General features: G+C 50.0%; 1 protein-coding gene and 1 pseudogene across 3 annotated transcripts in view; one reads left to right on the forward strand and one right to left on the reverse strand.

Moving 5' to 3' along the window:
* Positions 1-3246: 3246 nt before the first annotated feature.
* Positions 3247-3960, reverse strand: LOC149344776 (uncharacterized; annotated as a pseudogene).
* A 2681-nt stretch (positions 3961-6641) lies between these two features.
* Duox (dual oxidase) overlaps positions 6642-15247 on the forward strand; it is a 183534-nt gene continuing 174928 nt past the window's right edge. For 2 of the 3 annotated variants that reach the window (XM_089546381.1, XM_089546382.1), the window contains exon 1: positions 6643-6971. In XM_089546381.1, coding sequence (XP_089402507.1) covers positions 6887-6971 — 85 coding nt within the window. In that variant the 5' untranslated portion in view covers positions 6643-6886. Of the gene's footprint in view, positions 6972-15247 lie in introns of all 3 variants that reach the window. The other variant, XM_089546380.1, reaches the window with a different exon arrangement.

A 15247-nucleotide genomic window follows, 5' to 3' on the forward strand; every position in this document is an offset into this window, starting at 1 on the left:
TGTGCGTGTGCTTAACTCCATTTGATTTAAGAAAATCTTGGAATTCAGCTGCTCGAAACTGCGGATCGTTATCGGTTACTACTTCCACAGGCAGTCCATCTGACGCAAACCACGAACGAAGACAGTCTACCGTTTTAGCGGCAGTTGTCGCCGTCATTACCTTGACCACCAACCATTTGAAATAAGCATCAGTAGGAACAATTTCTCTTTTTTCTTCTGCGAAGTCCAAATGTGTTCGTTCCTATGGGTTTTCACACAGTTGCCATGGTGTCAAAGGTACAGGCTGTGCGGAGGAGAGAACTGACTGGCATATTTGACAATTCCGCACAATTTTCTCGAGAGCGTCATCAATGCCAGGCCACCATACCATGGGTCTCACTACTGATTTCATTCTAGAGATGCCCAGATGTTGCTCATGCAACAAACCCATCACAAGATTCTGCAACGACTCGGCAATGACCACTCTGTCCACACAAGGCATCCGCCGTCTATACTCAGCTCCAGTCGGCGCGTCCAGAGTGGTTTCAGCTCATCAGACACAGTTTTTGGCCAGCCATGCCATATCTTTTCCCGAGCAGTGTTGAGTAGTTTATCTCGCCTTGTTTCTCGTTCCACATCCTTTGCCGTCAATGGTAACTCATTCAAAGATGAAAAATAAAAGATTACATCACACCGGTCAACCGTGTCTGCTAGTGGCAAGCGAGACAATGCATCCTCATGGCTTTATTTTTTATGTTTATGTTTATATTTATGGCTTTAAGTTTTATCTCGTAGCGACAGTTGGCCAAAAATGCGAGCCATGCAACGATGGATTCTTGCAGTAGCTACAGCACTGCCCTGTCTTTTCTGATCAAAAAGAGTAGTGAGCGCTTCATGGTCAGTCAAGACGTTAAACACTCGGCCTTTAAGGTACTTGTGAAATTTTTTCACTGCAAACACAATGCTTAGGTCTCCTTTTTCTATTTGGCTTTAGTTCCGCTTTGATGCAGGCAATGACCGCAAGCCAAAAGCTACTGGTTTTTCACTACCATTTTCGACGTGCGACATACTGCGCCCAGCCCGTGCTCAGAAGCAACACATGTAATCTGAATTTCTTTTTTCACATCGTAAAGTTACAAGACATTTTTATCGGACAAGATTTCTTTACGTCGTTCTAATTTTAGTATATGTACTTTGGAAGTACACAAAGTGTCATCCTGAGTAAGGATGACACGCAAAATCGTGAAGCGTTCCACATTGTTGACGCTTGGTTTCTGGGCCTCGCTCTGAGGCTTAGCCCTAGCAAGGCATAGAGCCGGCCCCCCTAGATCTCCAGTGTTCGCAATTCTCCACCGGGGTTTATTTTTAGAAAGAGGACACTCCATGTGTCGATGGATCTGTACTAACAGGCCTGAGGTGTGGCCTGATCTCGGTGAATAGAACCGACAACGCACTTCCTCACCAGAGTAGGATTTGGCCACCCTGGTGTAGTACTAGCCCGCAACTTTTTATGAACAACCCAATTAAGCCTCGGCCCTCAGTCCTCAATGGCTGCGAAGCAGCTTACCGGGCTGGCGGTCAGACGTGTGACTTAGCGGAGGGTGCTAAGAATCATTGGCTCCGGACCGCTGGTCCTTGAGGGTAACGGAGTGGATTTCAAGAGAAGGCGCACGTTGCAGGGGCGGCATAAAATTAGGTGGGCGGATGAGATTAAGAAATTTGGGGGAATACGGTGGCCGCAACTGGCGAAGGACAGGGTTAATTGGAGAGACATGGGAGAGGCCTTTGCCCTGCAGTGGGCGTAGTCAGGCTGATGATGATTTCTTTACCTAATGTGAAAACCTCGTCACACTGACGCAACCAATGTCATTTGCTTTCTTTACATAGCAAGTTGTGCAGTGGCACAAGGACCGTTGCCAAGTTTGGCAAAAATATGGCGTAAAAATTGACCATGCCTAAAAAGGCCTTCAGCTGGGTGACGTTGGTCGGCTTAGGCGCATTTTAAAGGCCACGACCTTTTCAGGTGGGGGATGCAACCAATATTTATCAATGTCATGTCCCAAGTACGTAATCGCTGCTGAAACAACGCACATTTTTTTTTTTATTCACTCGCACACTATGTTCGCTCAGGCGCCGCAAAACCTGCTCTACTCTTTCGTAGCGCTGCTTGTAGCTCTCACCTGTGATGACTAAGTCATCCCAGTAGCAGGCCGTACCCGGCATACCATGGAGTATTTGGTCCATGACTGCTCGGAACACTGCAGGTACAGAAGCTACGCCATACAGCAAGCGACGGAACCTAAAAAGGCCCGAGTGCGTATTTATAGTAAGCAGTTCTTGAGCTTGCTCGTCTAGCTCGAGCTGGAGATACGCCTTAGACAGGTCAAGAACAGAAAACACTGTTCCGCCTTGTAAAGTGCCAAAAATATCCTCAGGCAGCAGCAAGCGATAATGGTCAACCTTTATTACTGGCCTCACGGTGACCCGGTAATCGCCGCAAAGGCGAAGCTCCATCCTGTTCTTTTTAGGGACTATTACCAGGGGCGTTGCCCAAGTGCTGTGCCTGACCCGATACACGACGCCAGCTTTCTGTAGATGGGCCAATTCCTGTTCGACTTGCTCGCGTAAAGCGTAAGGATCTGGCCTTGCTTTACCAAACACTGGGCACGCATTTTCTTTCAAGATATTGTATAGCGTTGAACCATTTGATAGCGCCAAAACCTGGGTCGATCACATTGCTGTATTTTTTTGTAAGGGGCGTGTCACTTTCCACTGCCTGCACAGTCATGATCTCGTGCCAAATGACGCTAATCAGGGAAAACCAGTCTCGGCCGAATAACGTGGACATTCTCGCGCCTTCGGTTTCCTTTGCAATAACTAGAGGCAGCTAGAAACACTGATCTTTACACTGCACTTTGACGTCCATAAATCAAGCAATAGGCACAGCCGTGCCGTTGTATGTCACCAATTTCACATTGTGTCGTCTTAAACCGGCATTAGGGAAGTGTTTCGCCCACTTGACTTCCGACATGATTCAGACAGCTGCTCCTGTATCAACTTCCATGAGAATATCTTTGCCGTTTATCGTAACCACAATGACAATAGCAGGTGCACCAGCTTTTTGGGTAGCGTGACACAAAGTCAGTAGCTCAGTGCTGCTATCATCCGCTCCGCAGAGTGCACTACTTAAGTTCTGCACTTTTTTGCAACGTGTCCCTTCTTTTTGCACTTGTAGCACCGGCTGTTTAAAAAAGGGCAACTCACGGGTTAGCGTTGACCTCCACATTGGTGGCAAGGAGCTTTCGTCCCTTCTGACGTCTTCCGAACTGGACTCTCTCTGCCTCTTTCCTTGACAGGCGTTTCTCTGTTATCAGCTTTACGCCGTTTCCCTGCCCCTCGTGTCCAGTAGACTTCGGTGCTGTCCGACGAAGCTGTTCTGTTGCTCGGCGATTTCAGCATGTCTTTCGTGTCCTGGCTTGCAGCTTCCGTGGCTATTGCAACACTAAACGCTCCGTCCCATGTTATCTCATCGTCAGGAAGGGCTAGCAGTCGGCACCGTATGGCTTCGGAACGCAATCCCGCGACGAGTCGATCCCGCAGAGCTTCGCTCAGAAACGTGCTGAATTCGCAGTCTGAAGCTAGTCTCTTCAATTCGACAATGAAGTTCGCAATGGTCTCATGGGTTTCTTGCCTGCGCTGGTTGAACAGATAGCGTGCGGTGACAAGTGAGCGTTTGGGAGCGTAGTGATTCTTTACAGCACTTACTACTTCCTTCAATGAAGACTTAGCAGGCGCCGCCGGCAACAGCAAGCTCCGGAGCGTGACATAGGCCTTTTTGTCAATAGTCGTTCAGAAAACCTGCAGTTTGTTGTCATCCTTGATGTCGCTGGCAGCAGCGAACAATTCGAAGCGTTCCAGGTACACTTCGAAGTTGCCACTTTCCGGCTGGAACTCCGGTAGCTTCCCGGCACTTGCTGTCATTCTGGTTTCTTGGTTGTAAATCGTAAATCCCATCCTCGTCGCCACTTGTTGTAACCAGACGCCGGCCAGGGAACGGGAAGCTTTATTACGAGGTGCTCACTGGCCGCCTCGAACCAACAACTGCTGTGCATGGCGTCCATCATCATCATCCTTAGCCTGACTACGCCCACTGAAGGGCAAAGGCGTCTCCCATGCCTCTCCAATTAACCCTCTCCTTCGCCAGTTGCGGCCACCATATTCCCGCAAATTTCTTAATCTCCTCCGCCCACCTAACTTTCTGCTGCCCCCTGCTACGCTTGCCTTCTCTTGGAATCCACTCCGTTACCCTTAAGGACCAGCGGTTATCTTGCCTTCGCATTACATGCCCTGCCCAAGTCCACTTCTTGCTCTTGATTTCAACTAGGATATCATTAACGCGCGTTTGTACTCTCAGCCACTCCGCCCGCTTCCGATGTCTTAACGTTACACCTATCATTTTTCTTACCATACCTCGCTGCGTTGTCCTTAACTTAAGCTGAACACGAGCAGACATCGCGATACGATACGACATAAACCAACAATAGTAAATAAATACAAAAACTACCCGCGCGTGCAATATAACTCCATCGTTTAGTCGGCATAGTCTGGTGCTCCCAAACGTAGATTACATATGTGTGTCCTGTAAAAGAATCACTCAGGGTTAAGATGCCCTCGAAAGTAAAAAATATTTGGTCGCCGTACCAAGGGCAGCTCACGCAGAGCCCGATCTCGGCCGCCGTACCAACCAGCGAGGGGAGGAAATGTGCTCTCCCATGCACCGCACTGCTTTCCTCCTCGCCCGTGGAAGCGATACAAGCAAGGGCTAGAGCGAGATGCGACTGTTCTTTCTTCGCCGCATAATATGCCACGATTGCAAGTCTGCAAAAGGGGAGTACATAGTAGTATAGCTTGGTAAAGAACGATGCTTCAGAACATGTGCTGCACTACAAAAGCGGTAGCCTAGGACAAGGTAAGCACAAAACGAGATCATAGTGATGGTTCAACAGCGCAAACACACACAGACCAAGAAGGAGACAAGACACACACAGCGCTGAAAACCACCGGGTCCGGGTATATCGAACGTGATCAGTGCGTGAGTAATCCGCATAATTCCCCGTTGCACTTACTCGCAGTCCCGGGAGAAAGATTTTCCCTTGAACGGGTGTGGAAGTTCCGTACCTAGTTTCGCAAGCGACAAATCAAGTCGGGTCCGGGTATATCGAACCCGGATATTTCGAATCATTGGCTCTATCGGAAACACCGATTATCTCCGTGGAAATCCTGTGTAAAGGTATAATAAAGTCGCCCGGTACAACTAACCGTAGTTTAACCGCTCGTTCAAAATACTCAAACGCGTATCGTGCCCCTGCATGTGGCGCTTCTCCACGCAGCTCTCTTCAGTCACTTTTCCAGCTCTGAAATGAGCCGTCAGCACGACCTTGGTCGACTGCTCGCAGCGCTTGTGCTCTGAAGTCGCGTAAAGAGGTGAACGTAGTTTGTGCTTCAGGTTGGCCTTCGGTCTCATGCGCTAATTTTCCACACCGCATCGCTGCCATGCGGTGAAGCCCACCAAACTGAACATTAGTGGCGGCCTTTATTACCGAGGCTTCGCTGCCGAAGGAGTTGCGGAAAACAACTGTACCTGAATTTTAATGAGTGATTTAATGAGGATCATAAATCTCATGATAGGCAGTAACTGGCTACATAGAAGCGACCGGTGCGGTTTCGATGCAAAACAGGTTAGGTCTAGCAACGCCTTGTGAGTGTTGCGTTGCCATCACGACGGCCGGCTCGTCGCTGTAAGAAGTGCATCATTAGCTTGAATGCATTGTATTCTTTCCTTTAGATTACAGACAAACCTGTCTCTTGTCACATTTTATATAAAAAATTATTGGTATCTCTTAATATTTCGCGATCCCCTCTGGGTTCGACACATGCGGACGTAACTGTATATCTTGCACGCTACAGAAAGTGGCCTCCTGCCCTACCACAATTTATCGAGGAAACGGACACGGGCGAAGTGTGCTTTACAGTGCTCTCTGCGTGTCCTTTTTCAGTGCCTCATTGTTGATGGTTAGACCGCTTGCTGATGGTTAGACGTCTGCCAAATAGACCAGTAGGCCTATTTTCTACAGCGTTTTCACCCCTCACGAGCTCTTCAGATACGCCTGAGTGAATCCCATGACAGCACAAGACGAGGCGGCTTTACGTTCACAAGCACATGATCAACACAGACTTTTCTTCCGTGTCGAAGCTAGGGTTGTCTGATAAGCAACGAAATAAACAAAACGTCTCGCTATTATAGCTTTAGCAAACGGTGCTCGGACGACATCTCCACGAAGATGACTCCAGCCATGGCGGATGGGTGTTGGGACCGTTCTTCGTGGCAGTGATGTGTTAACGAGCTGCTCGGCATGCTCCGGCCGCCGGCGGGATCATCGGGGAGGTGATCCGCCTACCGAGGCACGCAAGGAGCGCGCGAGGCGGCGCCGTTCCGTAAAGGCAGGAATGCCAGCCACGCAGCGCGTCGCACGCACCCTGCCAGCACGTCGCCGTAAGACATCCCGGCGGCGGTGGTGGTCGTTCTTCGGGGCAAGGAGGTGGCGCATGCGCACGGATGGAGCCGCAGCCACCGTCACCTGCGGCCACCTGTCGTCGGGCGGGCGAGGCGCGAGGAAAGGAAGGAAGCCAACGAGGTGGGGGGAGGAAAGACCGCCGGGCAGACCTGTTTCAGCGCCGACCGACCCTGGCAGAGCAGGCGCAGTCCCCGCAAAAGGTGCGTCGTCGCCGGACGAGAGACCCGAGCGAATCCGTGCGCGCGCGTGTTGTCGTCGGTGCCTCCGCAGCGGTGCGTGCGCGTGCAGTGGCCCGCACGACCAAGAGGAGGGCCCCCCTCGCCTCCGCAACGATGGGACCCGGCCTTGTGCTTTGGATACTTACCGCCACTCTCCTGCTGCCTTCGCCTCGGGTGCGCTGTCAGCAACAGGCAGACGGTGAGTGCCGCGGCCACAAAAGGCCGCCACGGCGTCGTGCCGCTGCGTCTTGCGTCACAGCGGATTACCACACGCGGCACCCGGGGCCGCTGTCAGTGCCAAGATGGAGTCGCCTCCGCGCTAAGGCGACCCGCTGACGACAGCCCGGCATCGATGGCTCTCAAAGGGTTCGCGGCGTTCCGCATGCCGCGAAGGGCTCGATCGTGTCGATACGTGGGTTGAGCTCGGCACGTCCCGCACGTGGGCCAACACGTGAGCGCAGTCTGAGGAGGAGCGGACGATGCGCCAAGAGCTGCGAGACTTGGACCTCTGTCAGCTGTGGTCGGTCCCGCTTGCCTGCGTTCGTTACGGCAGCCGCTGTGAACGTGGCCTTACACTGAAGCTGCAGAAGGTACAGCGGGGATGCGCTCACACCGCTCAAGAGGCGTCTAGAATGCAGTATAATACGGGACTAACATGGTACTGTTGTTGATAATTCGCAGGCGGCTCTGACGTATTCGGTGTGAAGTGTGAGAGTTACACGGCCTAATTTGTGCTTGAACATCCAGTCAGCAAGTTCCCATCGCAACTATGTTCATTTTAATCTACTTCTCCTTACTTATTGCTCTCCATGACGTACCTAGAGTTATGGAGTCGTGTTTTGGTTGGACCTCTGAAGTCTTGGTAATATCAGTTTCTCATGTATACTTCCTGGAGGTCAGGGCTCAGTAAGAGCTGTGAATTGAAGTTTACCCGTAGTAGAAACAACATTGGGCAGGTTGTTACTCCAGTATTCTTTCAGGGAGGTATTACTGGACAGATTTCTTCCTACCAGACGGATCACGATTTAGATGTTTGTGAATTCAGTGGCCTGAAAAACGAACGGTGCGGCTTTCTTATTTTGTTGCGCCCTGCGACGTTGTGGAACGGGACGCGCGTTACTGACGGATCAAAGATACGGCTCGCTGCGCGCGGAACCTTGAAGCGCTTGTCATGACTGCGCTTCTGGTGTAAAAGGGTGTTCAGTCTTTGCAACGATAGATGACGGCATGAATAACAGGCAGCGGGTTCGCTCAGGTGATGAAGCACATGTACACCGCAAAGTTGGAGATCTTTTGACGGCATTTTTAGGCTGCTTGAAATGAAGTCATCTGGAATTCACTCTTATTGATATACAGCGAATCGTTAGTTGCTGTAGCACCACTCGTTGTATACACATTTCATCAAAATGGTGCTATAGTGTATTGTAACGTACCGCATTGGGCTACGCTTGCTATTACGTAACATTTAATACACCTTCGTCGCCTACAGTGCCAACCGTCTGAAAGCATCCTATGCACTCAGTGTACCATGTCCAGATCACTTTCTTAGAGAAAGCTTCAATCAAATCTTGATTTGAGCGCTGCAGTCAAGCGTAACGTTCTTGAGGCTACAGTGATGGCATGGTGCTATATTTTCGTATTAGCATTAGGGCAATGTGTGAAGTCTTTTCAGTGCTGGCCGTTAGCGAAACACTGGGAGAGTTTTACGACGTTCAAAGACGAGCGTAAAGCACACCGTGCACACCGCTATCACCCGCAGCCAGTAAACGCGATCGACATCTGCGATCTGTTGGAGGAGATTGCTGGCCATGAGAATACTGCGCCTGTGATAATGTGGCAACTATTAAAGTTCGTCCGTTCAGTATCAGTGCATACCGTCTGGAAGGGAGGGCGGTGCATAGCTAGTGCTGTCACACCTTGCCCCTAGAGTGGGATGAACTTCAGCTCTCTTTAAGGAAAATCTCATGAGGTTACTTCCACAACATCAGAAGAAAATGGTCTCGAAGTATGCAGTAGAGTATCTCGACACCAGCTTTAGATGTAATTTATTATTCAGTGTGCACTGCGCTAGCAGTTTTAGACAGAATAGTTTCTTATAAAGTTATCACTTTTAATTTTTACTTGAAGGAATTGGTGAGCGCTAAAAACCACGAAAAAAGGACGAACACACAGGACGCTTCGTCCTGTGCGTTCGTCCTTTTTTCGTGGTTTTTAGCGCTCACCAATTCCTTCAAGTATCTATTTCCAACTAGCCCCAGTAGTAGCTCTTTTGTCTTTATCACTTTTAATGAGACCGAATTCCACATCTTTTATGCAGCAATAAAACGTTGCCAGAAGGTTGAAAAAAGGTACAATTTTAGTGCTTAGCGAGTTTTAGACGAGTCAGAATTACAAAAGTGGTTCACGGATTACTCCTTAGAGATTACTCCTTACGGAGGTCTGCATAAATTATTGGAAGTGTGCCATGTTTGATGTTCTTCAAATATGAACTTTATTTCAACGGCAAAAGGCAATCCCACGGCTTTTACACAGTTGCAGTAAGATTTGCCGGGCTTGTTGGTTCATATTGAAGAAGCGTGTAACTGCGCGAACGGGTTAGGACAACATGTAGGAACACACACGAAACTTAAAAGCACATAATTTAAAGTGTCGTGTGTGTTTCTTCATATTGTGTTAACCCTTTCGAGCAGTTACATCCTTTTTTGGACAGTTTCTTATCTTACGATCAGTGCGGTATTTCTGTCATGCGTTAGCGACGACACCCCTTAATTACACCTGCAGAGCCCGAGACGGTAGGATCCTCTTAAGTTACCTGTTTCTGGCATATACACTTCTTGTTGCTGCGTGCACTACTATTCTCGTTAAGAAGTTATGACTCTATGGAGTGAATGTTCTGTGTTTTCTGATGTTCAGTTTAAAAAAAAAATGGCAATATCTTCGTTTCTTGTGCTTTTCGTATAGTCGCGAAAATAAGCCTGGCCCTGCCAGCGTTGGATCAACATCTCTAGGACTGAAATCGTGAAGTCGCCCACTGAAAATTAAACTTTCTTTATCGAAGCTGACGTCGATAATCTGGATTGATAGGCTCGGGGTCGGCAGTATCTAAGACCTCCGTATTACTTACCAATCCCCGAAGGCACTTTTACGGGGCGAAAATCTAAGCACACGAATGCGTTCTCCAACTGCTGACGCCAAAAGGAAGCCGCTAACGCGGCAGTCTATGTCCTCCTCGGAATTCCTTCGTTCAATGGCAGAGCACGAGCTGCTGAACCGCTCCGGCGGTCTAAAGATCCTAATCCATCGATTTTGAACGGAGGCAAAGGTTTTCGACACCTGCACAGGACCGACTATTCGCTCGGCGTGCCGCGAGAGCTAAGGCGATTCCCTTAGATTAATATCCCCGTGCGAGTTAAAAACAGCAGGCCTGCGCTGGGCGTGCAGCTGTTCACGTTCCGAGTACCCCCCCCCCCCCCCCCCCCCCCTCTACCGCCTGCGTTCTTGATCTGCGCAGGGAATCGTTGACCCCCTCCCTGCTCAACCAGATTGGTGCCCCCCTGTCTGCGCGGCGTCTGCGTTCGCAAACCGCCGCCCGTGGAGTGATTGCGAGGCGTGTCCGGCGATAGCGAGCAACAAAGGGCGGCAGCTATCTAGATCTCTACTGGCGCGAACAATGGCTCTGGAATGGTGTGTAACGTGGGGCCACCGCGGAACCAGTTTTGTCCTAGTGGTGGGCTACAGGCACTGACCGTTCCGGCCCGTCTCCCGCGCGTATCGCTCCGAATCACCATCGTTTGCGCGGAACGGTGTCCGCCGTGGAATGTCAGCGGCCCCCTCGGAAAACCGGCACGCAGTCGTGGGTTACTGAAAACCTGCTGTAAACCTGCTGCGACACCACAAGCAGCGTTCGGGGACCGGCAGATGCTGTCAGGTGATCATGTTCAGGATGCGCGGCTTCTGTCGGTCCAGAAAGCGTTTTGACAGGCCCGAAAATGCGCGTTTCTTTTGAACTGCTGTGTAAGATGCGGGTAAAAGGAAGGAATACTCGGTTGTGGAGTCCAGAGAAAACTCCGTTAGTCTTTTCATTCTGCATCTCAGTACAGCCAGTGTTTCACTGTTTACTCTCGCGAACGCAGTGTAGCTGCTACGAAAGCTGCGTGTCGTCGCAACATGTGTGGTCATCCTCGAAGGCGCAAGATTTCAAAGGCCATTTGTGTGATCGGCCGGAACACCGGAAAAGGTTTTGCCGTATAAGAGTGCGGTTGCTGTACGAATTGTTACACGCCGCTTCTCTGCCTCCCCTTTGAAACCGTGCTTTATCTTCATGGGTGGATTTATGGGCAGCTGTTGCGGTGGGCATGTGCGAAAGAAAATGGATGATTTAAATTTGACTTATTCACTAATTTACATTCATTGCAGCCAAGAAGGGGCTATGCAAGGGGTGCTGCAAGAAAGGGTAAACAAAAGTTGAAGACAAAATATTAGGCGAGTTGGAAGCAGGCATTCGTGAAATTAATAGCCACAAACACAAACGATCAGGTGCATGAAGTGGCAAAAAATAAAATTGCAGAGGCAATACCATAAACATTAACTTAAGCCGTCGCACTGGTGCAAGGTACGTCATCATTGGCACTCTCAGTCTGAAATATAACCGGACGTTGCATTTTTTTTTCTTTTAACCTCAAATTCCTCGTTCACGACACAGCGCCCCGCGCTCACCCTCTCGACTGCGTCTCTCCGCATCCGGCCGTCGCCGTTAGGTGTGTGTTCGCGCGCGAAGTGCTCCGGGACCCGCTAAGAACACCAGTCAAAATAAAGCAGAGTAAAGAGGGAAGGACAGGAGTAATTGGTGCACGCATCAAGAAACACGCACGCTTGCTCGAACGCTGCAGACGCTGAGGTCAACGGCGCTACAACGGCGGCGCGAAACGTCGTCGTCTTTTCTTTGTTTCTGGACGCCGCTGGAAATCTGCACAGGCATATCCTTGATGGCAATACGCGGCGCAGTTCCCGAGAGAAAGTGGAAGCCGTCTTTTCATTTTGCCGGATGTGTCGCAAGGCTCGGGAAACCAGCTCAGGTGTGGTGCTCCTTTCCCGTTATTTCTCGATTTCTCTCTTCTACCTTCCATCTCCTTGCGCGCGTGGCAGAAATGACGAAGGGGGAAAGAAGGCGAAGAGAGAAAGCGCTGCCGTGCATTGCCGTCAGCCTTGCTGCAAAGCTGCTGCTTCTCGAATACGCCTACAGCCATACTCTCGGAAGGCTCCCGTTTCCGCTCTCAGCGCATGGAGCCATATATGCTGCTGTGAGGGATGTGTGCATCCGTCGAAGCGTGAAGTGAGTCGGGGCGGATCCGTTGCAATGCAATGAGGTGTAGCGCGAATAAAGCCGACCAAGCCTGTGTTATCTCATTCTGGACACGTGAGGCAGGGTCGCGGCGCGCCCATCCGAAGTGGCGTACGTGCCGGGACACGCGGCGGTTGGTTTTATTTCTTTTGTTCTCGCATCGGCCGCGTGTCCGGCTTCGAAAGAACTGCGCAGTGGCATCATGTGAGCACTGGGTGCAGCCGACACTGGGTACGGTGGGGCGGATCTCGAAGGAACTGGCACTGATTTATATCGACCTTTTTTGTCTTGAAAAGTCTCTTTGCCAACCGCAACCTGCTCACAATGATTCCGGCGAGCGCAGTCGCAAGACTGACAGACAATTATGTATCTTCTGTTCTAGCTGTACCCGACGCGTTGCTAAACTCATTGCTGAAAGTTGGTCCACGACGTTATTTTCCTTCGTGGTCGACGCTATCGAGCTATTCTCTATGTTCTAGAGATCGCCACGTCATTGCCAGAGAAGCTTTCATAAAGGGGAGTGTAGTAATGGTTCGAATTCAGGTGTTCGTCGCAGTGACTTTTGCAGAGGCTCTCAGCTCATCGAGATGCACTTTTCTTTTGTGTCTGTCTTTGGTCACATTTCATCGTCACAGTTAATGGAGAGATATTGGACAGGCCTCTGTTGTTCAGTGCGTAGTCAGGCTTATGATGATGATGATGATCGTGACGAGTTCAGTCGCAGGGCATACAACCGGTATCGTAAATGGCGTAAATATTTTATTTAAACGATAATAAGAGCGTTAGGAACAGCGTTGTTGCACTTTTGTATTCTGCAAACGTACAGAAACTCTGCAATGCTTGCCTGTTTGCGGCTGACCTAAACCACATTTAGGTCCACCTTTGGCCGAAAGCACTGGCCGCTTAACACACGCTGCCTGCTATGCGTTGGGAGCGCGGCGGGCACGGCACCTTCTGCAACTGCGTGGTCTGTCTCCACTCCAGCTTCTACAAATTGGGGTTGATTAAGTTTGGTTTTGGTGGGGTCTAACGTCCCAAAGTGACTCAGGCTATGAAAGACGCCGTAGTGAAGGACTCCGAATTTCGACTACTTGGGGTTCGTTAACGTGCACTGACATCGCGCAGTATGCGGGCCTCAAATGTTGCCTCCATCAAAATTCGACCGCCGCGGCCGGGATCGAACCCGCGTCTTTCGAGTCAGCAGCCGAGCACCATAACCACCGAGCCACCGCGGCGGCAAATTGTCGTTGAGGCTCTCCGCTACCGCGTTTTGCTACCAACGGATCCTTTAAACTTTATTTCAGTCTTTCTCGGAATGGAAGCTTCTGAAGAGGGCCGTGTAGAAGAAATCACGCGAAACACAACGGGGCTTCTCTCTTCTCGTTGCGTTTCCGCCATACAGGGCACGAGCTTCCTTGTCGAACGAAATCAACAATAAGCCCATAGTAAAGCTTTTGCTTTGTTTTAATCGGTCCTAGTTAGCGCTCTTTTGGCTTGATGTCATAGTATTCCAAGCATGACTCCCAAGTAGATGCGCACCGCCTTGCTTCTTGGACGTATACCGTCTTTTGTATTGTTGATCCTTTACAGCTTTCTCATCTGGCACACAGCACCGCAGTCGAGGGTTTAAGCGGGCAGCACTTCAGCATGCGGCCTTCGTAGTAGTAGTAGTAGTAGTAGTAGTAGTAGTAGTAGAAGAAGACCTAGTAGTAGTAGTAGTAGTAGTAGTGCTAGAAGAAGACCTAGTAGTAGTAGTAGTAGCAGTAGTAGTCGTAGTATTAGTAGCAGTAGACTTAGTAGTAGCAGTAGTAGTAAACTTAGTAGTAATAGTAGTAGTAAACCTAGTTGTAGTAGTTGTTGTTGTAGTAGTGTAGTAGTAGTGGTAGTAATAGTACTAGTGTAGTAGTAGTAGTAGCAGTCGTAGAAGAATACCTAGTAGTAGTAGCACTAGTAGTAGAGTCACTATTTTCGGTCGCCCAATATTATAGTGCGACGAGCTCCGATGCAAAGCGCAGTTTTCTTCCAACTCGCAGAGTCACGCGTTTATTTTTTTTCTGGTCCGACGGCTGTCGAGCAAATGCGTGCCCCCAGCTGACCACCGTGGTCAGCGAATCAGTGTAATCCTATCGCAGACACAACGCACAGGGCCGATAATGCTGCGCCGACATTTTTTCTTTCCCCCGGTGACGGCAGAAATAGGGCGAAAACGACGGCGTCCGCTCCGCGCGTTGCCGTGCTGCCGTCGCGGGGACCTTGGGGTCCCGAGTGAGGCCGGTTGCGACGTCCGCCGGGACTTTCCAGCCGCCGCCGTCATAACCTGTCAGGGGCGTCTCCGCACCGAGCGGTCCGCTTTACTTATTCATCGCGCCCGCTGAAGCAGCGAGACAAGCTCCGGGTCGCTGTAGGAAACAGCAAAACCAAGCCGTGTCCACCTCTTGTCTTCGCGGGTTTGCTCCCGTACGTGCGAGCGCCCAGTGTGTCCGTGGCGGGAAAGCGCCCAAGGAAGGCTGCGGCGCTGAGGCGGAAACAGGCAAGGCGGAAGGAAACAGGAGAAGGATGTTGTCGAGAGACGTGTGTCGTAACTAGATTGAAATGAAAGTAAGCGGAACATGCTGAAGTGTGGCTGTCAGGATGACTGAATTATTTTTACACGTACAACAATGGAAGAGAATATAATGAGGGAGTAGTTACTCATTGACGTCTATCCAAGCGCATCCATACGGCTACAAAGGAAAGATATACAGCTTTCTCAGAAACTTCCAGTTAAAGAAAAATTCGTCCTGGTCCCAGGTTCGAACCCCGGACCAGGAAGAATTTTTCTTTAACTGCAAAGTTTCTGAGAAAGCTGTATTACTTTCCTCTGTAACCGTATGGCTGCGCTTGGATGGACGTCAATGAGTAATTACTGCCTTATTACAAATCTACTCCATCTTGGGGGATTCCCCTAAACCTTTGACCAATGGAAGAGAATGCATCATGGGTACTAAACAAATAATAACTTCGTAAGTTTGGTTATTAGCGCGATTTTTCTCTTCTTTTCGGATTAGTTTTCGCCTGAACGAACAATGCCCTTAAGAAATGTTAAGTAGCAGGGCAGAAACAACAATGCATTCCTTATTGTGAGTAAACTGCGT

The sequence above is a fragment of the Amblyomma mixtum genome, chromosome 5 (assembly GCF_055824585.1).
Source record: "Amblyomma mixtum isolate Tamu chromosome 5, ASM5582458v1, whole genome shotgun sequence".
In the NCBI taxonomy this organism is placed as follows: Eukaryota; Metazoa; Arthropoda; class Arachnida; order Ixodida; family Ixodidae; genus Amblyomma; species Amblyomma mixtum.